This window comes from Rhinoderma darwinii, unplaced genomic scaffold, assembly GCF_050947455.1.
Source record: "Rhinoderma darwinii isolate aRhiDar2 unplaced genomic scaffold, aRhiDar2.hap1 Scaffold_941, whole genome shotgun sequence".
NCBI classification, from domain to species: domain Eukaryota; kingdom Metazoa; phylum Chordata; class Amphibia; order Anura; family Rhinodermatidae; genus Rhinoderma; species Rhinoderma darwinii.
The window spans coordinates 84,732-110,692 of NW_027464516.1; the positions used below are offsets into that span (position 1 = coordinate 84,732).

Consider the following 25,961-nt stretch of genomic DNA (forward strand, 5'->3'; position numbering starts at 1 on the left):
ATGGGGTCAGTACTGTGTGTGTGGTACATGGGGGTCAGTACGGTGTGTGGTACATGGGGGGTCAGTACTGTGTGTGTGATACATGGGGGTCAGTACTGTGTGTGTGGTACATGGGGGTCAGTACTGTGTGTGTGGTACATGGGGGTCAGTACTGTGTGTGTGGTACATGGGGGTCAGTACGGTGTGTGGTACATGGGGTGTCAGTACTGTGTGTGTGATACATGGGGGGTCAGTACTGTGTGTGGTACATGGGGGTCAGTACTGTGCGTGTGATACATGGGGGTCAGTACTGTGTGTGTGATACATGGGGGTCAGTACTGTGTGTGGTACATGGGGGTCAGTACTGTGCGTGTGGTACATGGGGGTCAGTACGGTGTGTGGTACATGGGGGTCAGTACTGTGTGGTACATGGGGGTCAGTACTGTGTGTGGTACATGGGGGTCAGTACTGTGTGTGGTACATGGAGGTCAGTACTGTGTGTGATACATGGGGGTCAGTACTGTGTGTGTGATACATGGGGGTCAGTACTGTGTGGTACATGGGGGTCAGTACGGTGTGTGATACATGGGGGTCAGTACTGTGTGTGTGATACATGGGGGTCAGTACTGTGTGTGTGGTACATGGGGGTCAGTACTGTGTGTGTGGTACATGGGGGTCAGTACGGTGTGTGGTACATGGGGGGTCAGTACTGTGTGTGTGATACATGGGGGGTCAGTACTGTGTGTGTGATACATGGGGGTCAGTACTGTGTGTGGTACATGGGGGTCAGTACTGTGCGTGTGATACATGAGGGTCAGTACTGTGTGTGTGATACATGGGGGTCAGTACGGTGTGTGGTACATGGGGGGTCAGTACTGTGTGTGTGATACATGGGGGTCAGTACGGTGTGTGATACATGGGGGTCAGTACTGTGTGTGTGTTACATGGGGGTCAGTACTGTGTGTGTGGTACATGGGGGTCAGTACTGTGTGTGGTACATGGGGGTCAGTACGGTGTGTGTGGTACATGGGGGGTCAGTACTGTGTGTGTGATACATGGGGGTCAGTACTGTGTGTGTGGTACATGGGGGTCAGTACGGTGTGTGGTACATGGGGGTCAGTACGGTGTGTGGTACATGGGGGGTCAGTACTGTGTGTGGTACATGGGGGGTCAGTACTGTGTGTGTGATACATGGGGGTCAGTACTGTGTGTGTGGTACATGGGGGTCAGTACTGTGTGTGTGGTACATGGGGGTCAGTACTGTGTGTGGTACATGGGGGTCCGTACTGTGTGTGAAACATGGGGGTCAGTACTGTGTGTGTGGTACATGGGGGTCAGTACGGTGTGTGGTACATGGGGGTCAGTACTGTGTGTGGTACATGGGGGGTCAGTACTGTGTGTGTGATACATGGGGGTCAGTACTGTGTGTGTGGTACATGGGGGTCAGTACTGTGTGTGTGGTACATGGGGGTCAGTACTGTGTGTGGTACATGGGGGTCAGTACTGTGTGTGTGATACATGGGGGGTCAGTACTGTGTGTGTGGTACATGGGGTCAGTACTGTGTGTGTGGTACATGGGGGTCAGTACGGTGTGTGGTACATGGGGGGTCAGTACTGTGTGTGTGATACATGGGGGTCAGTACTGTGTGTGTGGTACATGGGGGTCAGTACTGTGTGTGTGGTACATGGGGGTCAGTACGGTGTGTGGTACATGGGGGGTCAGTACTGTGTGTGTGGTACATGGGGGTCAGTACTGTGTGTGGTACATGGGGGTCAGTACTGTGTGTGTGGTACATGGGGGTCAGTACGGTGTGTGGTACATGGGGGGTCAGTACTGTGTGTGTGATACATGGGGGGGTCAGTACTGTGTGTGGTACATGGGGGTCAGTACTGTGTGTGATACATGGGGGTCAGTACGGTGTGTGGTACATGGGGTGTCAGTACTGTGTGTGTGATACATGGGGGGTCAGTACTGTGTGTGGTACATGGGGGTCAGTACTGTGCGTGTGATACATGGGGGTCAGTACTGTGTGTGTGATACATGGGGGTCAGTACTGTGTGTGGTACATGGGGGTCAGTACTGTGCGTGTGGTACATGGGGGTCAGTACTGTGTGTGGTACATGGGGGTCAGTACTGTGTGTGGTACATGGGGGTCAGTACTGTGTGGTACATGGGGGTCAGTACTGTGTGTGTGTGGTACATGGGGGGTCAGTACTGTGTGTGTGGTACATGGGGGTCAGTACTGTGTGTGTGGTACATGGGGGTCAGTACGGTGTGTGGTACATGGGGGGTCAGTACTGTGTGTGTGATACATGGGGGGTCAGTACTGTGTGTGGTACATGGGGGTCAGTACTGTGCGTGTGATACATGAGGGTCAGTACTGTGTGTGTGATACATGGAGGTCAGTACTGTGTGTGGTACATGGGGGTCAGTACTGTGTGTGTGGTACATGGGGGGGTCAGTACTGTGTGGTACATGGGGGTCAGTACTGTGTGTGTGGTACATGGGGGTCAGTACTGTGTGTGTGGTACATGGGGGTCAGTACTGTGTGGTACATGGGGGTCAGTACTGTGTGTGTGGTACATGGGGGTCAGTACTGTGTGTGTGGTACATGGGGGGGTCAGTACTGTGTGTGTGGTACATGGGGGGTCAGTACAGTGTGTGTGGAACATGGGGGGTCAGTACTGTGTGTGTGGTACATGGGGGGTCAGTGCTGTGTGTGTGATACATGGGGGTCAGTACTGTGTGTGTGATACATGGGGGTCAGTACTGTGTGTGATACATGGGGGTCAGTACTGTGTGTGATACATGGGGGTCAGTACTGTGTGTGATACATGGGGGTCAGTACTGTGTGTGTGGTACATGGAGGTCAGTAATGTGTGTGTGGTACATGGGGGTCAGTACTGTGTGTGTGGTACATGGGGGTCAGTACTGTGTGTGATACATGGGGGTCAGTACTGTGTGTGGTACATGGGGGTCAGTACTGTGTGTGGTACATGAGGGGTTAGTACTGTGTGTGTGGTACATGGGGGTCAGTACTGTGTGTGTGGTACATGGGGGTCAGTACTGTGTGTGTGGTACATGGGGGTCAGTACTGTGTGTGGTACATGGGGGTCAGTACTGTGTGTGTGATACATGGGGGTCAGTACTGTGTGTGTGGTACATGGGGGTCAGTACTGTGTGTGTGGTACATGGGGGTCAGTACTGTGTGTGTGATACATGGGGGTCAGTACTGTGTGTGTGGTACATGGGGGTCAGTACTGTGTGTGATACATGGGGGTCAGTACTGTGTGTGTGATACATGGGGGGTCAGTACTGTGTGTGTGGTACATGGGGGTCAGTACTGTGTGTGGTGCATATGGGTCAGTACTGTGTGTGTGGTACATGGGGGTCAGTACTGTGTGTGATACATGGGGGTCAGTACTGTGTGTGGTACATGGGGGTCAGTACTGTGTGTGTGTGATACATGGGGGTCAGTACTGTGTGTGTGATACATGGAGGTCAGTACTGTGTGTGTGGTACATGGGGGTCAGTACTGTGTGTGATACATGGGGGTCAGTACTGTGTGTGTGATACATGGGGGTCAGTACTGTGTGTGTGGTACATGGGGGTCAGTACTGTGTGTGTGATACATGGGGGTCAGTACTGTGTGTGTGGTACATGGGGGTCAGTACTGTGTGTGGTACATGGGGGTCAGTACTGTGTGTGATACATGGGGGTCAGTACTGTGTGTGTGATACATGGGGGTCAGTACTGTGTGTGTGGTACATGGGGGTCAGTACTGTGTGTGTGGTACATGGGGGTCAGTACTGTGTGTGTGATACATGGGGGGTCAGTACTGTGTGTGTGGTACATGGGGGTCAGTACTGTGTGTGGTACATGGGGGTCAGTACGGTGTGTGGTACATGGGGGGTCAGTACTGTGTGTGTGATACATGGGGGTCAGTACTGTGTGTGGTGCATTTGGGTCAGTACTGTGTGTGTGGTACATGGGGGTCAGTACTGTGTGTGATACATGGGGGTCAGTACTGTGTGTGTGATACATGGGGGTCAGTACTGTGTGTGTGATACATGGGGGTCAGTACTGTGTGTGGTACATGGGGGTCAGTACTGTGTGTGGTACAAGGGGGGTCAGTACTGTGTGTGTGGTACATGGGGGTCAGTACTGTGTGTGTGGTACATGGGGGTCAGTACTGTGTGTGTGGTACATGGGGGTCAGTACTGTGTGTGGTACATGGGGGTCAGTACTGTGTGTGTGATACATGGGGGTCAGTACTGTGTGTGTGGTACATGGGGGTCAGTACTGTGTGTGGTATATGGGGGTCAGTACTGTGTGTGGTACATGGGGGTCAGTACTGTGTGTGTGATACATGGGGGTCAGTACTGTGTGTGATACATGGGGGTCAGTACTGTGTGTGTGATACATGGGGGTCAGTACTGTGTGTGGTACATGGGGGTCAGTACTGTGTGTGTGATACATGGGGGTCAGTACTGTGTGTGTGGTACATGGGGGTCAGTACTGTGTGTGATACATGGGGGTCAGTACTGTGTGTGGTACATGGGGGTCAGTACTGTGTGTGTGTGGTACATGGGGGTCAGTACTGTGTGTGGTACATGGGGGTCAGTACTGTGTGTGTGGTACATGGGGGGTCAGTACTGTGTGTGTGGTACATGGGGGGTCAGTACTGTGTGTGTGGTACATGGGGGTCAGTACTGTGCGTGATACATGGGGGTCAGTACTGTGTGTGTGGTACATGGGGGTCAGTACTGTGTGTGGTACATGGGGGTCAGTACTGTGTGTGTGGTACATGGGGGTCAGTAATGTGTGTGTGATACATGGGGGTCAGTACTGTGTGTGTGATACATGGGGGTCAGTACTGTGTGTGGTACATGGGGGTCAGTACTGTGCGTGTGGTACATGGGGGTCAGTACTGTGTGTGATACATGGGGGTCAGTACTGTGTGTGGTACATGGGGGTCAGTACTGTGTGTGGTACATGAGGGGTCAGTACTGTGCGTGATACATGGGGGTCAGTACTGTGTGTGGTACATGGGGGTCAGTACTGTGTGTGTGTGATACATGGGGGTCAGTACTGTGTGTGTGGTACATGGGGTCAGTACTGTGTGTGGGGTACATGGGGGTCAGTACTGTGTGTGGTACATGGGGGTCAGTGCTGTGTGTGTGGTACATGGGGGTCAGTACTGTGTGTGTGTGTGGTACATGGGGGTCAGTACTGTGTGTGTGTGTGGTACATGGGGGTCAGTACTGTGTGTGGTACATGGGGGTCAGTACGGTGTGTGGTACATGGGGGGTCAGTACTGTGTGTGTGGTACATGGGGGTCAGTACTGTGTGTGTGATACATGGGGGTCAGTACTGTGTGTGGTACACGGGGGTCAGTACTGTGTGTGTGGTTCATGGGGGTCAGTACTGTGTGTGGTACATGGGGGGTCAGTACTGTGTGTGGGGTACATGGGGGTCAGTACTGTGTGTGGTACATGGGGGTCAGTACACTGTGTGTGGTACATGGGGGTCAGTACTGTGTGTGGTACATGGTGGTCAGTACTGTGTGTGTGGTACATGGGGGTTAGTACTGTGTGTGTGGTACATGGTGGTCAGTACTGTGTGTGGTACATGGGGGTCAGTACTGTGTGTGGTACATGGGGGTCAGTACTGTGTGTGTGATACATGGGGGTCAGTACTGTGTGTGATACATGGGGGTCAGTACTGTGTGTGGTACATGGGGGTCAGTACTGTGTGTGTGGTACATGGGGGGTCAGTACTGTGTGTGTGATACATGGGGGTCAGTACTGTGTGTGTGATACATGGGGGTCAGTACTGTGTGTGGTACATGGGGGTTAGTACTGTGTGTGTGATACATGGGGGTCAGTACTGTGTGTGATACATGGGGGTCAGTACTGTGTGTGTGGTACATGGGGGTCAGTACTGTGTGTGTGATACATGGGGGTCAGTACTGTGTGTGTGATACATGGGGGGTCAGTACTGTGTGTGGTACATGGGGGTTAGTACTGTGTGTGTGATACATGGGGGTCAGTACTGTGTGTGATACATGGGGGTCAGTACTGTGTGTGTGATACATGGGGGTCAGTACTGTGTGTGTGGTACATGGGGGTCAGTACTGTGTGTGGTACATGGGGGTCAGTACTGTGTGTGGTACATGGGGGTCAGTACTGTGTGTGTGATACATGGGGGTCAGTACTGTGTGTGTGGTACATGGGGGGTCAGTACTGTGTGTGTGGTACATGGGGGTCAGTACTGTGTGTGGTACATGGGGGGTCAGTACTGTGTGTGTGGTACATGGGGGTCAGTACTGTGTGTGATACATGGGGGTCAGTACTGTGTGTGTGGTACATGGGGGTCAGTACTGTGTGTGTGGTACATGGGGGTCAGTACTGTGTGTGATACATGGGGGTCAGTACTGTGTGTGGTACATGGGGGTCAGTACTGTGTGTGATACATGGGGGTCAGTACTGTGTGTGATACATGGGGGGTCAGTACTGTGTGTGGGGTACATGGGGGTCAGTACTGTGTGTGGTACATGGGGGTCAGTACACTGTGTGTGGTACATGGGGGTCAGTGCTGTGTGTGGTACATGGTGGTCAGTACTGTGTGTGTGGTACATGGGGGTTAGTACTGTGTGTGTGGTACATGGTGGTCAGTACTGTGTGTGGTACATGGGGGTCAGTACTGTGTGTGGTACATGGGGGTCAGTACTGTGTGTGTGATACATGGGGGTCAGTACTGTGTGTGATACATGGGGGTCAGTACTGTGTGTGGTACATGGGGGTCAGTACTGTGTGTGTGGTACATGGGGGGTCAGTACTGTGTGTGATACATGGGGGTCAGTACTGTGTGTGTGATACATGGGGGTCAGTACTGTGTGTGTGGTACATGGGGGTCAGTACTGTGTGTGGTACATGGGGGTCAGTACTGTGTGTGGTACATGGGGGTCAGTACTGTGTGTGTGATACATGGGGGTCAGTACTGTGTGTGTGGTACATGGGGGGTCAGTACTGTGTGTGTGGTACATGGGGGTCAGTACTGTGTGTGGTACATGGGGGGTCAGTACTGTGTGTGTGGTACATGGGGGTCAGTACTGTGTGTGATACATGGGGGTCAGTACTGTGTGTGTGGTACATGGGGGTCAGTACTGTGTGTGTGGTACATGGGGGTCAGTACTGTGTGTGATACATGGGGGTCAGTACTGTGTGTGGTACATGGGGGTCAGTACTGTGTGTGATACATGGGGGTCAGTACTGTGTGTGATACATGGGGGTCAGTACTGTGTGTGATACATGGGGGTCAGTACTGTGTGTGGTACATGGGGGTCAGTACGGTGTGTGGTACATGGGGGTTAGTACTGTGTGTGTGGTACATGGGGGTTAGTACTGTGTGTGTGTGTGGTACATGGGGGTCAGTACTGTGTGTGGTACATGGGGGTCAGTACTGTGTGTGATACATGGGGGTCAGTACTGTGTGTGGTACATGGGGGTCAGTACGGTGTGTGGTACATGGGGGTTAGTACTGTGTGTGTGGTACATGGGGGTTAGTACTGTGTGTGTGTGTGGTACATGGGGGTCAGTACTGTGTGTGGTACATGGGGGTCAGTACGGTGTGTGGTACATGGGGGGTCAGTACTGTGTGTGTGGTACATGGGGGTCAGTACTGTGTGTGTGATACATGGGGGTCAGTACTGTGTGTGGTACACGGGGGTCAGTACTGTGTGTGTGGTTCATGGGGGTCAGTACTGTGTGTGGTACATGGGGGGTCAGTACTGTGTGTGGGGTACATGGGGGTCAGTACTGTGTGTGGTACATGGGGGTCAGTACACTGTGTGTGGTACATGGGGGTCAGTGCTGTGTGTGGTACATGGTGGTCAGTACTGTGTGTGTGGTACATGGGGGTTAGTACTGTGTGTGTGGTACATGGTGGTCAGTACTGTGTGTGGTACATGGGGGTCAGTACTGTGTGTGGTACATGGGGGTCAGTACTGTGTGTGTGATACATGGGGGTCAGTACTGTGTGTGATACATGGGGGTCAGTACTGTGTGTGGTACATGGGGGTCAGTACTGTGTGTGTGGTACATGGGGGGTCAGTACTGTGTGTGTGATACATGGGGGTCAGTACTGTGTGTGTGATACATGGGGGTCAGTACTGTGTGTGGTACATGGGGGTTAGTACTGTGTGTGTGATACATGGGGGTCAGTACTGTGTGTGTGATACATGGGGGTCAGTACTGTGTGTGTGATACATGGGGGTCAGTACTGTGTGTGATACATGGGGGTCAGTACTGTGTGTGATACATGGGGGTCAGTACTGTGTGTGTGATACATGGGGGTCAGTACTGTGTGTGTGATACATGGGGGTCAGTACTGTGTGTGTGATACATGGGGGTCAGTACTGTGTGTGATACATGGGGGTCAGTACTGTGTGTGTGGTACATGGGGGTCAGTACTGTGTGTGTGATACATGGGGGTCAGTACTGTGTGTGTGATACATGGGGGGTCAGTACTGTGTGTGGTACATGGGGGTTAGTACTGTGTGTGTGATACATGGGGGTCAGTACTGTGTGTGATACATGGGGGTCAGTACTGTGTGTGTGATACATGGGGGTCAGTACTGTGTGTGTGGTACATGGGGGTCAGTACTGTGTGTGGTACATGGGGGTCAGTACTGTGTGTGGTACATGGGGGTCAGTACTGTGTGTGGTACATGGGGGTCAGTACTGTGTGTGTGATACATGGGGGTCAGTACTGTGTGTGTGGTACATGGGGGGTCAGTACTGTGTGTGTGGTACATGGGGGTCAGTACTGTGTGTGGTACATGGGGGGTCAGTACTGTGTGTGTGGTACATGGGGGTCAGTACTGTGTGTGATACATGGGGGTCAGTACTGTGTGTGTGGTACATGGGGGTCAGTACTGTGTGTGTGGTACATGGGGGTCAGTACTGTGTGTGATACATGGGGGTCAGTACTGTGTGTGGTACATGGGGGTCAGTACTGTGTGTGATACATGGGGGTCAGTACTGTGTGTGATACATGGGGGTCAGTACTGTGTGTGATACATGGGGGTCAGTACTGTGTGTGGTACATGGGGGTTAGTACTGTGTGTGTGATACATGGGAGTCAGTACTGTGTGTGGTGCATGGGGGTCAGTACTGTGTGTGTGGTACATGGGGGTCAGTACTGTGTGTGATACATGGGGGTCAGTACTGTGTGTGGTACATGGGGGTTTGTACTGTGTGTGTGATACATGGGAGTCAGTACTGTGTGTGGTACATGGGGGTTAGTACTGTGTGTGTGATACATGGGGGTCAGTACTGTGTGTGGTACATGGGGGTTAGTACTGTGTGTGTGATACATGGGGGTCAGTACTGTGTGTGTGATACATGGTGGTCAGTACTGTGTGTGTGGTACATGGGGGTCAGTACTGTGTGTGTGATACATGGGGGTCAGTACTGTGTGTGTGATACATGGGGGTCAGTACTGTGTGTGTGATACATGGGGGTCAGTACTGTGTGTGTGGTACATGGGGGTCAGTACTGTGTGTGTGGTACATGGGGGTCAGTACTGTGTGTGGTACATGAGGGGTCAGTACTGTGTGTGATACATGGGGGTCAGTACTGTGTGTGGTACATGGGGGTTAGTACTGTGTGTGTGATACATGGGAGTCAGTACTGTGTGTGGTGCATGGGGGTCAGTACTGTGTGTGTGGTACATGGGGGTCAGTACTGTGTGTGTGATACATGGGGGTCAGTACTGTGTGTGTGATACATGGGGGTCAGTACTGTGTGTGGTACATGGGGGTCAGTACTGTGTGTGTGTGGTACATGGGGGTCAGTACTGTGTGTGTGATACATGGGAGTCAGTACTGTGTGTGGTGCATGGGGGTCAGTACTGTGTGTGTGGTACATGGGGGTCAGTACTGTGTGTGTGATACATGAGGGTCAGTACTGTGTGTGTGGTACATGGGGGTCCGTACTGTGTGTGAAACATGGGGGTCAGTACTGTGTGTGGTACATGGGGGTCTGTACTGTGTGTGTGGTACATGGGGGTCAGTACTGTGTGTGTGGTACATGGGGGGTCAGTACTGTGTGTGTGGTACATGGGGGTCAGTACTGTGTGTGTGATACATGGGGGTCAGTACTGTGTGTGTGAAACATGGGGGTCAGTACTGTGTGTGTGGTACATGGGGGTCCGTACTGTGTGTGAAACATGGGGGTCAGTACTGTGTGTGTGATACATGGGGGTCAGTACTGTGTGTGTGATACATGGGGGTCAGTACTGTGTGTGTGATACATGGGGGTCAGTCCTGTGTGTGTGGTACATGGGGGTCAGTAATGTGTGTGTGATACATGGGGGTCAGTACGGTGTGTGGTACATGGGGGTCAGTGCTGTGTGTGTGGTACATGGGGGTCAGTACTGTGTGTGTGATACATGGGGGTCAGTACTGTGTGTGTGATACATGGGGGTCAGTACTGTGTGTGTGATACATGGGGGTCAGTACTGTGTGTGATACATGGGGGTCAGTACTGTGTGTGGTACATGGGGGTCAGTACTGTGTGTGTGATACATGGGGGTCAGTAATGTGTGTGTGGTACATGGGGGTCAGTACTGTGTGTGTGGTACATGGTGGTCAGTACTGTGTGTGATACATGGGGGTCAGTACGGTGTGTGGTACATGGGGGTCAGTACTGTGTGTGGTACATGGGGGTCAGTACTGTGTGTGTGGTACATGGGGGTCAGTACTGTGTGTGTGGTACATGGGGGTCAGTAATGTGTGTGTGATACATGGGGGTCAGTACTGTGTATGATACATGGGGGTCAGTACTGTGTGTATGATACATGGGGGTCAGTACTGTGTGTGGTACATGGGGGTCAGTACTGTGTGTGTGATACATGGGGGTCAGTACTGTGTGTGGTACATGGGGGTCAGTACTGTGTGTGGTACATGGGGGTCAGTACTGTGTGTGTGATACATGGGGGTCAGTACTGTGTGTGGTACACGGGGGTCAGTACTGTGTGTGTGATTCATGGGGGTCAGTACTGTGTGTGGTACATGGGGGGTCAGTACTGTGTGTGTGATACATGGTGGTCAGTACTGTGTGTGTGGTACATGGGGGTCAGTACTGTGTGTGGTACATGGGGGTTATTACTGTGTGTGTGGTACATGGTTGTCAGTACTGTGTGTGTGATACATGGGGGGTCAGTAATGTGTGTGGGGTACATGGGGGTCAGTACTGTGTGTGGTACATGGCGGTCAGTACACTGTGTGTGGTACATGGGGGTTAGTACACTATGTGTGGTACATGGGGGTCAGTACTGTGTGTGTGGTACATGGGGGTCAGTGCTGTGTGTGGTACATGGTGGTCAGTACTGTGTGTGGTACATGGGGGTCAGTACTGTGTGTGTGGTACATGGTGGTCAGTACTGTGTGTGGTACATGGGGGTCAGTACTGTGTGTGGTACATGGGGGTCAGTATTGTGTGTGTGGTACATGGGGGTCAGTACTGTGTGTGGTACATGGGGTCAGTACTGTGTGTGGTACATGGGGGGTCAGTACTGTGTGTGTGATACATGGGGGTCAGTACTGTGTGTGGTACATGGGGGGTCAGTACTGTGTGTGTGATACATGGGGGTCAGTGCTGTGTGTGGTACATGGGGGTCAGTACTGTGTGTGATACATGGGGGTCAGTACTGTGTGTGGTACATGGGGGTCAGTCTGTGTGTGTGATACATGGGGTCAGTACTGTGTGTGTGGTACATGGGGGTCAGTACTGTGTGTGTGGTACATGGGGGTCAGTACTGTGTGTGTGGTACATGCGGGGGTCAGTACTGTGTGTGTGATACATGGGGTCGGTACTGTGTGTGTGGTACATGGGGGTCAGTACTGTGTGTGTGGTACATGGGGGTCAGTACTGTGCGTGTGATACATGGGGGTCAGTACTGTGTGTGTGATACATGGGGGTCAGTACTGTGTTTGGTACATGGGGGTCAGTACTGTGTGTAGTACATGGGGGTCAGTAATGTGTGTGGTACATGGGGGTCAGTACTGTGTGTGGTACATAGGGGTCAGTACTGTGTGTGTGGTACATGGGGTTCAGTAATGTGTGTGTGGTACATGGGGGTCAGTACTGTGTGTAGTACATGGGGGTCAGTACTGTGTGTGTGTGGTACATGGGGTTCAGTAATGTGTGTGTGGTACATGGGGGTCAGTACTGTGTGTGGTACATGGGGGTCAGTACTGTGTGTGTGTGGTACATTGGGGTGCAGAGTATTATGTACACGGTATAGGGGACTTGGTGGGGAGCTGATGAGATGTTGGGGCGCAGAGTATTATGCACAGGGTATAGAGGACATGGTGGGGATCGGATGAGTAGTTGGGGTGCAGAGTATTATGCACAGGGTATAGAGGACATGGTGGGGAGCGGATGAGAAGTTGGGGTGCAGAGTATTATGTACAGGGTATAGGGGACATGGTGGGGAGCTGATGAGAAGTTGGGGTGCAGAGTATTATGTACAGGGTATAGGGGACATGGTGGGGAGCTGATGAGAAGTTGGGGTGCAGGGTATTATGTTCGGGGTAAAGAGGACGTGGTGAGGAGCTGATGAGAAGTTGGGGTGCAGAGTATTATGTACAGGGTATAGGGGACATGGTGGGGAGCTTATGAGAAGTTGGGGTGCAGAGTATTATGTACAGGGTATAGGGGACATGGTGGGGAGCTGATGAGAAGTTGGGGTGCAGAGTATTATGTACAGGGTATAGAGGACATGGTGGGGAGCGGATGAGAAGTTGGGGTGCAGAGTATTATGTACAGGGTATAGGGGACATGGTGGGGAGCGGATGAGAAGTTGGGGTGCAGAGTATTATGTACAGGGTATAGGGGACATTGTGGGGAGCGGATGAGAAGTTGGGGTGCAGAGTATTATGTACAGGGTATAGGGGACATGGTGGGGAGCGGATGAGAAGTTGGGGTGCAGAGTATTATGTACAGGGTATAGGGGACATGGTGGGGAGCGGATGAGAAGTTGGGGTGCAGAGTATTATGTACAGGGTATAGAGGACATGGTGGGGATCGGATGAGAAGTTGGGGTGCAGAGTATTATGTACAGGGTATAGGGGACATGGTGGGGAGCGGATGAGAAGTTGGGGTGCAGAGTATTATGTACAGGCTATAGAGGACATGGTGGGGAGCGGATGAGAAGTTGGGGTGCAGAGTATTATGTACAGGCTATAGAGGACATGGTGGGGAGCGGATGAGAAGTTGGGGTGCAGAGTATTATGTACAGGGTATAGGGGACATGGTGGGGAGCGGATGAGAAGTTGGGGTGCAGAGTATTATGTACAGGGTATAGAGGACATGGTGGGGAGCGGATGAGAAGTTGGGGTGCAGAGTATTATGTACAGGGTATAGGGGACATGGTGGGGAGCGGATGAGAAGTTGGGGTGCAGAGTATTATGTACAGGCTATAGAGGACATGGTGGGGAGCGGATGAGAAGTTGGGGTGCAGAGTATTATGTACAGGCTATAGAGGACATGGTGGGGAGCGGATGAGAAGTTGGGGTGCAGAGTATTATGTACAGGCTATAGAGGACATGGTGGGGAGCGGATGAGAAGTTGGGGTGCAGAGTATTATGTACAGGGTATAGGGGACATTGTGGGGAGCGGATGAGAAGTTGGGGTGCAGAGTATTATGTACAGGGTATAGGGGACATGGTGGGGAGCGGATGAGAAGTTGGGGTGCAGAGTATTATGTACAGGGTATAGGGGACATGGTGGGGAGCTGATGAGAAGTTGGGGTGCAGAGTATTATGTACAGGCTATAGAGGACATGGTGGGGAGCGGATGAGAAGTTGGGGTGCAGAGTATTATGTACAGGGTATAGGGGACATGGTGGGGAGCTGATGAGAAGTTGGGGTGCAGAGTATTATGTACAGGGTATAGAGGACATGGTGGGGAGCGGATGAGAAGTTGGGGTGCAGAGTATTATGTACAGGGTATAGGGGACATGGTGGGGAGCTGATGAGAAGTTGGGGTGCAGAGTATTATGTACAGGCTATAGAGGACATGGTGGGGAGCGGATGAGAAGTTGGGGTGCAGAGTATTATGTACAGGGTATAGAGGACATGGTGGGGAGCGGATGAGAAGTTGGGGTGCAGAGTATTATGTACAGGTTGAAGGATAATTGAGTTTTTTTTCTCACCAGGTTTTGCAGAAGACCGTGTCAGTGGAAAGCAGGAAGTATAATTTCTGGGATCTCGTGCGGACCCGTCAGCTCAGGAAGAACACCTTGTGTCTGGGGGTCATGTGGTAGGAGACCCCTTCACCCTTTCTTCTTGAATGTGAACTTTTTGTATGGGGATGTGATGGTGGAGAGTGGGGCAGAGACGGTGAGGGGTCTGGAGTGATTACATTGATGTCGTGGTGCCCCCTCCTGCGACTTTAGCATCTGCTGTGTGTTATATTGGTCATGAGCGTCAGACTGTCCATATTCGTTCCGAGGTCCCACTATTACACGTCCTGGACTGACAAGTGCTCACCTTTATTACAGGTCAGCGTGTTGGTCCTTAGACTCGCCAGCTGTGGGACTACAATGGAAATCAATTTGCTAATTATTTACTTCAATTTGCTGATGTTGATTTTCAAAACAGGAAAGAATAAGCCCCATGTGCATCAATCCGTCAGTCTCTACGTGTTATATGTATATGGCAAAAAACTGATCTGGCCTTGTTGGAGGTGCTGGGTGGTGGAGGAGAAGACTGTGCCCCTTCTGTAAACCAGGGTGCTCCCAGGTCATGGCTGACACTAGGTTGCCGACCCCTAATACCAGAGTGTTGGACATTTCTGGTATAACACTGGAGCCAGACACAACGAGACCCGATGCAAGACACAATGGGTTAACAATTCGCTCATACAAGACAGTCAATCCAGGACCTTCAGGTTCATCTCTGCCCCGGGCCCGCCATCTTTGCTATAGAGCCCGTCATCTCGGCCACTTCAGGATCCTCCCATATTCTCGTTTTTCTTCAGGTTCAGTCCTGCTTCGGGCCCGTCATCTCTGCCCCGGGCCCGCCATCTTTGCTATAGAGCCCGTCATCTCGGCCACCTTCAGGATCCTCCCATATTCTCGTTTTTCTTCAGGTTCAGTCCTGCTTCGGGCCCGTTATCTCTGCCCCAGGCCCGTCATCTCTGCTGTAGAGCCTGTCATCTCTGCCACCTTCAGGATCCTCCCATATTCTCGTTGTTCTTCAGGTTGTACCCGGCTAAACGCGTAACACACCTTTCACGTGTATTGGTTACACAGACACACAACTGATGATATATACCAAGCACATTTCCCACCATGCACTTCTGCCCCCTATACATTGGCTCCTACAGGTGATTCTGCTGCTAGCACTACACCCAGCAGGGAGACAAGTGAGCACAAGCAAAATACAATCCATTTACAGAACGTTTCACAATATACAATCCGCAAGCTCCTTTCTTTTAGCGCAATGTACTCAGACGACCCCCAGGGGGCTATAACGTTAGGTGACAGGGCTAAGATTATAGGAGAACATTTAGAGGTATAATCTTCACAGGGGACCTGGAGCACAACGAAGGGTTACCATCACTGAAAGTATCTCACATCTCCTTGTCCCACTATAGGAGGAGACTTGCCCTTCCTGAGACGTCGTCACCTCGGCACCTGGACACCTGGTCAGCATATTGGGGCTTCTTTCACAATGCCTAACCACATTACTGTACTCTACAGGGTCCTTTAGAAGGACGTCCATTGCCGAGCACCACCTAACCCAAATGCCATGGCTTTAATTGGATACGAATCACCAGACATCGCAAAGCAGAGTTCTCATGTAGCGGGATCGGCCTGTATCGGCTAAATCGTGGGTGGGGATAGAAACTGCTCAACCAGTCAATCCATCAGATCATCAGTGCGAGTGCTCGGTTGTCCACGTGTGAGGAAAGGCTGAATTTCCATCAGCAGCCCATACATATGGGGATTTATCCCCCTACTACGTGTTGTGGACAGATGACACAAAGAGTTAAATGTAATTGAACTAACCTTATAAAGGCCTTAAGTCCTCCTCTCCCTTCTGTCATCTAAAGACTACACCGAGATGTAGAACTAGGTGTAAGAAAATAATATTCATGGTGTGAGCGGTTGTGGTTGTGGACCACTTCAGGATGGGATGACCCCGACATTAGAAATGAATGACCAAAGGCAGAATCTTCTCCCGCAGAGAAGTCTAATCTGTAACGACGGATGAAGGTATTTGGTGTGCTCCGTGATGCCTCCGGGCAGATACTACCAGTTACTTACTGAGCTCTTTCTGCCCATGAAGTACCTGTGGCTCCAGTCGAATGAGCAGGGACGCCTTCTGGGGAGATCTTCTTTCGCTTCTTCAGCAAGTACTTCTTATCCACCTCGCAATGGTGGATTTGGAGGTTTGCTCTCCCTTCCTTGGGCCACAAGTGAGCACAAATAAAGGATCCACCCTCCGAAATCTTCAGTCCCGGATAAATAGATCCTCAAACAACGTCTTACACGCAGTGTCTGTAACTGCCTCATCTCCTCTGAGGTAGAATCGGCACAGAAATCTGGCAGGACCATCTCTTTCGGCCTAAATGAAGGCACGGTCCGAAGTACCACTTTATCCTCATGAAAGTATAAATAAGTCTCTCTGGCAGTCAAGGCCTGTAGCTCGCTGACCCGCTTGACTTTAGTAATTGCCACCATGAACGCCACCTTCTCAGACAGGATCATTACATCTGCTTCTTTTAGTGGCTCAAAAAGGTGTCAGAGTCTTCTCAAAACTAAAGGTAAATCCCATTTTGGGAAGGGGGTCGACCCTATATGGTGGGAGGTGTTGAATGGACACTAGGAACTGTTTAATTAAAGGTTCTCTAGACAGCGATCTGTTCAGGAAGGCTCAGAAAGCGGAAATTGACTCTGATAGTACTTTGGGCCAGCTTCTTTAGAATTTGTCCTGCAAAAATTCGAGGATTTGTCCAATTAATGGTTCCTTTGCTACAAGCTTTCTCTGATCCTGTTTTTAAGGATGGCCACAATACGGATATATTTTGTTGCCGTTTCCTGGGCGCAGCCTGCAGTCTAGAGACCAGTGGGTCTGATAGGCCCATAGTTCTTAATAAAGAGCCTGACAACTTCCATGCTGTCATGCCGAATACTTTCAGGTTCTCAGGCAATCAGCTGTTCTGTAACACTAGGTCCGGACTGAGTTTAAGCCTTCAGTAGGTTCCCTGACTCATTCTCAGGAGCAGGAGAAACCAGGCTCTCCTCGACCAGAATGGTATGATGGCTATTATGAAGGCTTGGTCCTGCCTGACCTTTGCCAGGACTCTTGAGACCATCGGCAAGGGAGGGCACATATATGCAGCTGAAAATTCCACAGGATGGAGAAGGCACCTAGAGCGTATGGTCTGTAGTGACAGTGAATTGAGCAGAATCTCTTGGCTTTGGCATTGGGTCTTGTTGCTATCAGATCAATGTCCGGAAGAACCCATCTCTTCACCAGTTGCGTAAGCACTTCCAGATGGAGGGACATCTTGCGCGTAAATAGATGAAAGTGACTGAGATGGTCTGCCCACATGTTGAGCTCGCCTTTTATGTGAATCGCGGACATCTCTTCTGTGTATGCCTCTCCCACGGTCCAACCCCCCCCCCCCCCCACACACACACACTTCTCTTAGAAGTCCTGGGAACCATGTTCCTCCCTGCCGATTTATGTGGTGGCATTGTCTGGCTGGACTATCACAGCTCTGGTCAACAGCAGCTGATGAAATTGGAGTACAGCCATAGAGACTGCACTCAGTTCCCTCATGTTGGAAGATAACGCCCTCTTCTCGAGAGCCCAGAGACCTTGAGCTATACCTCCTGATGGTCATGGAGTCACTACTTGAGCAATTCCCCAGAGTGCAAGTTTATGGAATTGCTATATGAGCAACTCCACCAAAGGCAGCTGGAGATTGTCTGGATCAAGCATAATTGTAAATCAGCTACCTCAAGTCCATCCCCACTCTGGTCAGCAGAGTCTAAGGCTACTCTATGGTCTTCACCAGAGCCTGCTGCAAGGCAGGTTGGATTTGGCCGCATAGGACCCAGGTTGCTTTTACAGAATAAGGTGTTGGACAGGAGGTGCACTTGCAGGCAATACCAAAATGGATAACCAGAAAGCCAGAGGGGTAATAAACAAGCAGAGTTCAAACCAGGAGAAACTAAAAGTCCAAATCGCAAAACAGAAGTATACCAGGAGTTACAGAGGCCAAAACCAGCTGTGAGCAGAATATCCAAATATGTGAGCAGAGGGTAAATCCAAAGACAAAGCTGAAGTCCAGTTCAAAGAGTCCAAGTATTCAAGGTGATACAGGGAGTAACCAGGAGCTTGATCAGACACATGCATTCACAAGAAAATCCCAAGCAACAACCAATAAACTAAACAGACTCCAATGCTCCACCCTTGGCCTTGATAGGTTGCAGACAGAGAAAATAGATTGGCTCTGTATTTCAAACCAGGGCCACCCAGAAGCTTGGCTAGTAGTCATGACAACCTAAAAGTGATGGACGTTTCCTAATACTGATACATGGGCACCCCCCCCCCCCATCTGATGGATGCATCTGTAGTGAGGACCACCCACTGAGAAGAAATCATGCTTTTGCCATGTCTCCGGTCTATCCACCAGTGAAGTGCATTCCTGGTCTGCTGAGAATTCCTGTACGTTTAGTCTAGGTAGTCCCTCTGACGGTTCCAAATTTCGAGAGGATCCATCTGCAGTGGCCTGAGATGCATTTGGCCCACAGAACTGCATCTATGGAAGATAACATCAGGCCAAGATCTTGCATGACCTGGCAAATGGACACAGGTCTGGGGTCCAATAATTTCTTTATCTGGAAGGTCAGCGACCTCACTCTCTGAGGTAGGTAGTGGTTCAGAATGCACTGGACCAAGGCAGGTGCACGAATAGGGTCCCAACCCAATCGTATTTGAAGAAGTATTCGGCACACAAAATGTAGTTTTTAAATTCTTCAGGTTTTATTGTATTTGATGACAGAGGCTTAGTGCGTGCGACGTTTCGGTCAGGAGACCTTCATCAGGCACTTAGTTCCACTGGTTCCTGGTGTATCCACGTGTTCGGCGCTACTGTCTGTATGGCGGCTAACCGCTTGTTTTGGCGGTACCGATTTCTTTGCCTGACGAAGACGCATGTCCTGCGTTGAAACGCGTTGCATAATAAATCAACTCATGATTACTCATCTGCCTTTTCTTCATATCAAGTAGCGCTCTCCAAAAAATATCCAGTTTTATATATATATTTCACTGAAATATACTACCCTTACTCTCCTGCGGCTCAATCACATTGATGCCGGTACCTGGATACGGAAAGCTGCAACCTGGCTTCATCTAACGGACTTTTACATTAAGCTGTACCTGCCAGTACTAGCTTTTATGGTTTATCTTGCACCATGTGGTGCTGTGTATGTTTTTCTCTCTTCAGATACTGATGATAGGTAACAGACTCAGGATTCAGGGTACAGAACCTTCGCAGGATAACATTAGGTTTGTCCAACTTTCCTCATGCACTAGGGCAAAGGGCACGCTCACTTATAAGGCCCTGGGTGTGCAGGGATAGGCTGGGGACACTTTTACTGGTGTGCGTGCACCCTACAGGCACAGCACAAGGGAGGAGGCAGGGAGCGGAGCGCATCGGCATCTCTGGGAAGGCGGCGAGGATAAACAGACCGACGGCCGCTGCTGCCGGTAGGAGAGAGATGCTGGCAGTCAGCGGCCACCGGTGCTGCAACGTGCACTAGAGGAATCTTCCTTGGAGGAGGAAGGGCCACAGCTCCTGAAAATCCTCACCGGGTTCCTTATTAGATAATTTGACAAAGTCCTTGTTAGAGTCATTTCTCCACTATTAGAAGTTATCGAGGATCAGAAATTTCACCGGCCGGGAGATAAGAACTAATACGAGACACCAGGTAGCGTATAATGGAATCTGAGGGATGTCCCACACTTTTCCTGATTTCTAACAAAAGGTTTAACAGAAAACATTATGAGGAAGCTCCAATCATTCGACGAGGATCGACAAGACTCAAGTGTTGACAACCAACTGAAATAGGCAAAGAGAAGTAGGATAAAGCTTACGTTACTGCAGGAAAGAAACGGAAGGGGATTTCTATCATTCTCCTAGCGTGCTGTAACGTGTGTCTACTGATAAGCCACTGACTGAGCTCCACGGCCGTCCACATTCTACTTGGATAACCCTATAAACACAGATTCATCTTAGAAGTGGAATTACCAGAAAATGATTTGAATTCATTGATTACTCTTACAGTCCTTTACCCGACAGACCTGACTCTCAAATAATCTCCTAAACTACGTACATAGATAGATAGATAGACACATAGACACATAGAGAGATACATAGACACATAAATACATAGATACATACATAGATACATAGATACATAGATACATAGATAGATACATAGATACATAGATACATAGATAGATACATAGATACATAGATACATAGATAGATACATAGATACATAGATAGATACATAGATACATAGATAGATACATAGACACATAAATACATAGATACATAGATACATACAAGGAAATCCAAGTCAATGATTACAGTCGTCAGGATCAGCATCACAATTCCTTCATGATAAATGGTGTCTCTTTAAGATGGCGCTTACAGAAAGGGGAGGGCATACGCATACCTTCCAACATTCAAGTATCACAAAGAGGGACAACCAATACGGCACGGGCCCATTTTTTCCTTTTAAACCATGCCTTTAGCCATGCCCAATCTCCGCCCATATACACCCGGTTCAGCCCACACAATATCATGCTCCCATAGTGCCTCCCCACAGTATAATTCCCCATAGATGCCCCCACACAGTATAATGCCCCATAGCTGCCCCCATACAGTATAATTCCCCCATAGATGCACCCATACAGTATAATGTCCCCACAGCTGCCTCCACACAGTATAATGTCCCCATAGTTGCCCCCACACCGTATAATGCCCCATAGATGCACCCATACAGTACAATTCCCCATAGCTGCCTCCACACAGTATAATTCCCCCATAGATGCACCCATACAGTATAATGCCCCCATAGCTGCCCCCATACAGTATAATTCCCCCATAGATGCACCCATACAGTATAATTCCCCATAGCTGCCCCCATACAGTATAATTCCCCCATAGATGCACCCATACAGTACAATTCCCCATAGATGCACCCATACAGTACAATTCCCCATAGATGCACCCATACAGTATAATGCCCCATAGATGCACCCATACAGTATAATGCCCCATAGATGCACCCATACAGTATAATGCCCCATAGCTGCCTCCATACAGTATAATGCCCCACAGATGCCACCCATACAGTATAATGCCCCCATATAGTATAATGCCCCATATGTGCCACCATACAGTATAATTCTCCCATATATGCACCCATACAGTATAATGCCCCCATATAGTATAATGCCCCATAGCTGCCACCATACAGTATAATTCTCCCATAGATGCACCCATATAGTATAATACCCCCATATAGTATAATGCCCCCATGTCGTATAATGTCCCATAGATGCCACCATACATTATAATGCCCCATAGCTTTCCCCACACAGTATAATGTCCCCATAGCTGCCTCCACACAGTATAATGCCCCATAGCTGCCTCCACACAGTATAATGTCCCCATAGCTGCCCCCACACAGTATAATGCCCCCATAGCTGCCTCCACACAGTATAATGTCCCCATAGCTGCCTCCACACAGTATAATGCCCCCATAGCTGCCCCCACACAGTATAATGCCCCCATAGCTGCCTCCACACAGTATAATGCCCCCATAGCTGCCTCCACACAGTATAATGCCCCATAGCTGCCTCCACACAGTATAATGCTCCCACAGAAGCCCCCATACCGTATTATGTCCCCACAGATGCCCCCATATAGTATAATGCCGCCTTAGCTGCCCCCATACAGTATAGTCACGTCTCTCATCACATTTCTCAGTAATAATGGATAGTGGAGTCAGGTCTCTTATAGAGGAAGCTTCCCCAATAAATAACAAAAACAGGTGAAGCTCTGTTCACACATTGCAAGGCCTTCTGCCGGAGGTAAACTTCAGGAGTTTCCCCCATTGTACCGTATACCTCTGACAGAAGGCTTGAACGTACGTAACGTCATGGCCGTACATTGGCGCACTTCACTCACTGACTCTAATGTAAAGAAACGCATTCCGGGTGGTTTACATTTATTTGTGGTGGCCCATTCTATAGGAGAGCAGAGTCTGCTGGGCTTTTATATACAGTAAAAAAAAAAAAAAGGTATGTCAATGTAAGCCACCCTGACGGAGGTCAAAAGGATACGCTTTTGGCCTATGGCAGGTAAATAGGGCCGTTTGGCTGCGTTCGGCACATGCGCCGAGATCACGCTGACCAACAGGTCTGTCCCTTCACCTGCTCAGAAGATACGTGGTTCAGTGTGTATCATGTGACCTGCGCCGCCTGGTGGCTTGTTGGTAACGTCTCATCTTCTCGTAGGTTTGGTGTGGCCTTCAGTTATTATGGCATCAGCTTCCATGTCACTGGATTCAGCCTCAGTCCATTCCTCACTCATTTCATCTTTGGTGCCATAGAGATCCCAGCAAAGGTTGGGGTCTACCTCCTGCTGGATCGCATTGGGCGTAAACGATGCCAAGGAGGGTCCCTGATTATCACTGCGGCTTGCATAGGACTGACATGCCTTACACCTCCAGGTAACCCCACTACTATCACCTCTCATCAGTTAACCCGACTGTAACCCCTCTAACCTTTCCTGTCATTGGTGTCAGGACATTGGCGCTCCGTGGTGGCCATCCTGGGGAAAGGCTTTTCGGAAGCAGCGTTTACCACAGCGTTCCTCTTTACGGCAGAGTTGTATCCGACCGTCCTCAGGTGTGTGACCTCCATTATTTCTATTATTATGGGACCTCTGCACAGACTTTGAAGGCGCGTTCTCAAGGTTTACCCATCCTCCACCAATGTGGCATGACTTGTTTATTGCGGGCTCATGTTGAATTATCTAATGATGTTGGATCGTTTCGAATCGGAGCCACTCTTGACCATGTATCTGGTATTCATGTAAGTGGGTCTTATCTATAATACCAGAGACATCCATGAACAGAAGGGGCGCTGTTTCTAGAAGAAAACCTCCATTTTCTTCTAATCTCATGTACATACTCCAGTGTGACGTTACTACTGCTGCCATGAAGCTCCATGTGATTGTATCTGGTCTCTACAGACTGGTCCCCGGCATCCATGTTGGACTCCTTTGTTCCTTATGGACACGTTTTTTAGACTTCTGCCGGAAGGGGCGTCTGTTGTTGATGTTGGGGGTTGTTATACCAACTACATTCTGATGACCCACCATTAACAGGTTGTCCTCTCATTTCCACAGACAGACCGGCTTGGGCTTCTGCTCCTTCATGACCAGACTGGGCAGTTCTATGGCTCCTCTGGTCATCTTGCTGGATGACTTCTGGACGCTCTTGCCCTCGGTGGTGTTCAGCTGCATGTCATTGGTGTCCGGCGCTGCCGCTTTCTTCTTAACGGAGACGCGTAATATCCAGTTACGAGAGACAATCCAGGAGGTGGAGCTGAACGGGTAACGTATATGATGAAATTAATAGAGGGACAACCGCTGGCCACATTTTTTACTAGAGCATATGGATATCATGGAGGGAAGCCTCTGCTCGGTTTCTGAGATATCACTCGGGTGACCTGTACATTATAATCCAGCCAGATGGGAAGAGATTTCTCGGCCGCAGTGACTGGTGCTGTTCCCTTACAGGCGCAAAACAATGAAAAAGTGAGAAGAGTGAAATGTATTGTGTGTTGTTGAGAATCAGTGAATAGCGAACTTTCCCAGTATCACCAGTGGTGGCAAAAAGCCACGTGTGTCTGAGCCGTTACATAGGAATAGGCAGGCAGTGTGTCAGTGTTAGGCAGGGGAAGGCAGGCACAATTGGCTGCCTAACACTGACACACTGACTGCCTACCCCTGCCTAACACTGACACACTGCCTGCCTACCCCTGCTTACCACTGACACACTGCCTGCCTACTCCTGCCTATCCCTACCTACCACTGACACACTGCCTGCCTACCCCTGCCTAACATTGACACACTGCCTGCCTACCACTGACACACTGCCTGCCTACCCCTGCCTAACATTGACACACTGCCTGCCTACCTCTGCCTAACACTGACACACTGCCTGCCTACCCCTGCCTAACACTGACACACTGCCTGCCTACCCCTGCCTACTCCTACCTACCACTGACACACTGCCTGCCTACTCCTGCCTATCCTTACCTACCACTGACACACTGCCTGCCTACTCCTGCCTATCCCTACCTACCACTGACACACTGCCTGCCTACTCCTGCCTATCCCTGCCTACCACTGACACACTGCCTGCCTACTCCTACCACTGACACACTGCCTGCCTACCCCTGCCTATCCCTACCTAACACAGACACACTGCCTGCCTACTCCTGCCTATCCCTGCCTACCACTGACACACTGCCTGCCTCTTCCTGCCTATCCCTGCCTACCACTGACACACTGCCTGCCTACTCCTACCACTGACACACTGCCTGCCTACCCCTGCCTATCCCTACCTAACACTGACACACTGCCTGCCTACCCCTGCCTACCACTGACACACTGCCTGCCTACTCCTACCACTGACACACCTCCTGCCTACCCCTGCCTATCACTGAGATAAAGGAGGAAAGGTAGAAAAGGGAGGATCTTGCAAGGCGCTGCTGCGTGGCTGTTGGAATATACTGGCGGTGGTAGACGAAATGATATGAAAAATATCTGTTTATTGTAAAACAATAGTGGCTACGCGTTTCAATGCTGTACCAGCGTCTTCCTCAGGCCGTTAACATTCCATACAAAGAATGCTTCTTATATATCAGCGGGTATTTGGGTTCACAGGAAGAAAAAAGCCGCCAAGAGGAGAAAGGTCAAAGTGTGACCGTGACGTCATGAACAGCATTTGTGATAAGAAATTTTAAAACAAGTTAGTTTTCATCAAATCTAAAAGAAAGAATGACAGTCAATACAATACCTTATAAAAAATGATAGAAACGAAATCAGGTTGTAAAAGAAGGTAACAATTATACACGATTCGAAAAGTGACCAGACAGGAGATGGATAGAAAAGCATACGTTACGTCTATACTTGTAGAAATCCATTTGTAGCAGCGCGTCTTGTGCCGTCATGTTCTTTATCACAACATATTGAACTACAGCTCATTTGATTCGGCTCCTCTGCTTGGACTTCAATATGTTGTGATAAAGAACATGACGGCACAAGACGCGCTGCTACAAATGGATTTCTACAAGTATAGACGTAACGTATGCTTTTCTATCCATCTCCTGTCTGGTCACTTTTCGAATCGTGTATAATTGTTACCTTCTTTTACAACCTGATTTCGTTTCTATCATTTTTTATAAGGTATTGTATTGACTGTCATTCTTTCTTTTAGATTTGATGAAAACTAACTTGTTTTAAAATTTCTTATCACAAATGCTGTTCATGACGTCACGGTCACACTTTGACCTTTCTCCTCTTGGCGGCTTTTTTCTTCCTGTGAACCCAAATTCCCGCTGATATATAAGAAGCATTCTTTGTATGGAATGTTAACGGCCTGAGGAAGACGCTGGTACAGCATTGAAACGCGTAGCCACTATTGTTTTACAATAAACAGATATTTTTCAGATCATTTCATCTACCACCGCCAGTATATTCCAACAGCCACGCAGCAGCGCCTTGCAAGATCCTCCCTTTTCTACCTTTCCTCCTTTATCTCATCAAGCGTTGACCGTATGGTTTACCGATTTGGATCCCGGCAG

The 25,961-nt window shown here is 49.9% G+C and overlaps 1 protein-coding gene across 1 annotated transcript in view; it reads left to right on the forward strand.

The window, feature by feature from the left end:
* Positions 1 to 25,610, forward strand: part of LOC142733365 (solute carrier family 22 member 7-like) — a 44,533-nt gene extending 18,923 nt beyond the window's left edge. The window contains exons 6-10 of the mRNA XM_075849531.1: positions 14,207 to 14,310; positions 22,602 to 22,816; positions 22,892 to 22,994; positions 23,497 to 23,703; positions 25,595 to 25,610. Of these exons, the coding sequence (XP_075705646.1) occupies positions 14,207 to 14,310; positions 22,602 to 22,816; positions 22,892 to 22,994; positions 23,497 to 23,703; positions 25,595 to 25,610 (645 nt within the window). The remainder of the gene's footprint in view (positions 1 to 14,206; positions 14,311 to 22,601; positions 22,817 to 22,891; positions 22,995 to 23,496; positions 23,704 to 25,594) is intronic.
* The last annotated feature ends 351 nt before the right edge of the window (positions 25,611 to 25,961 follow it).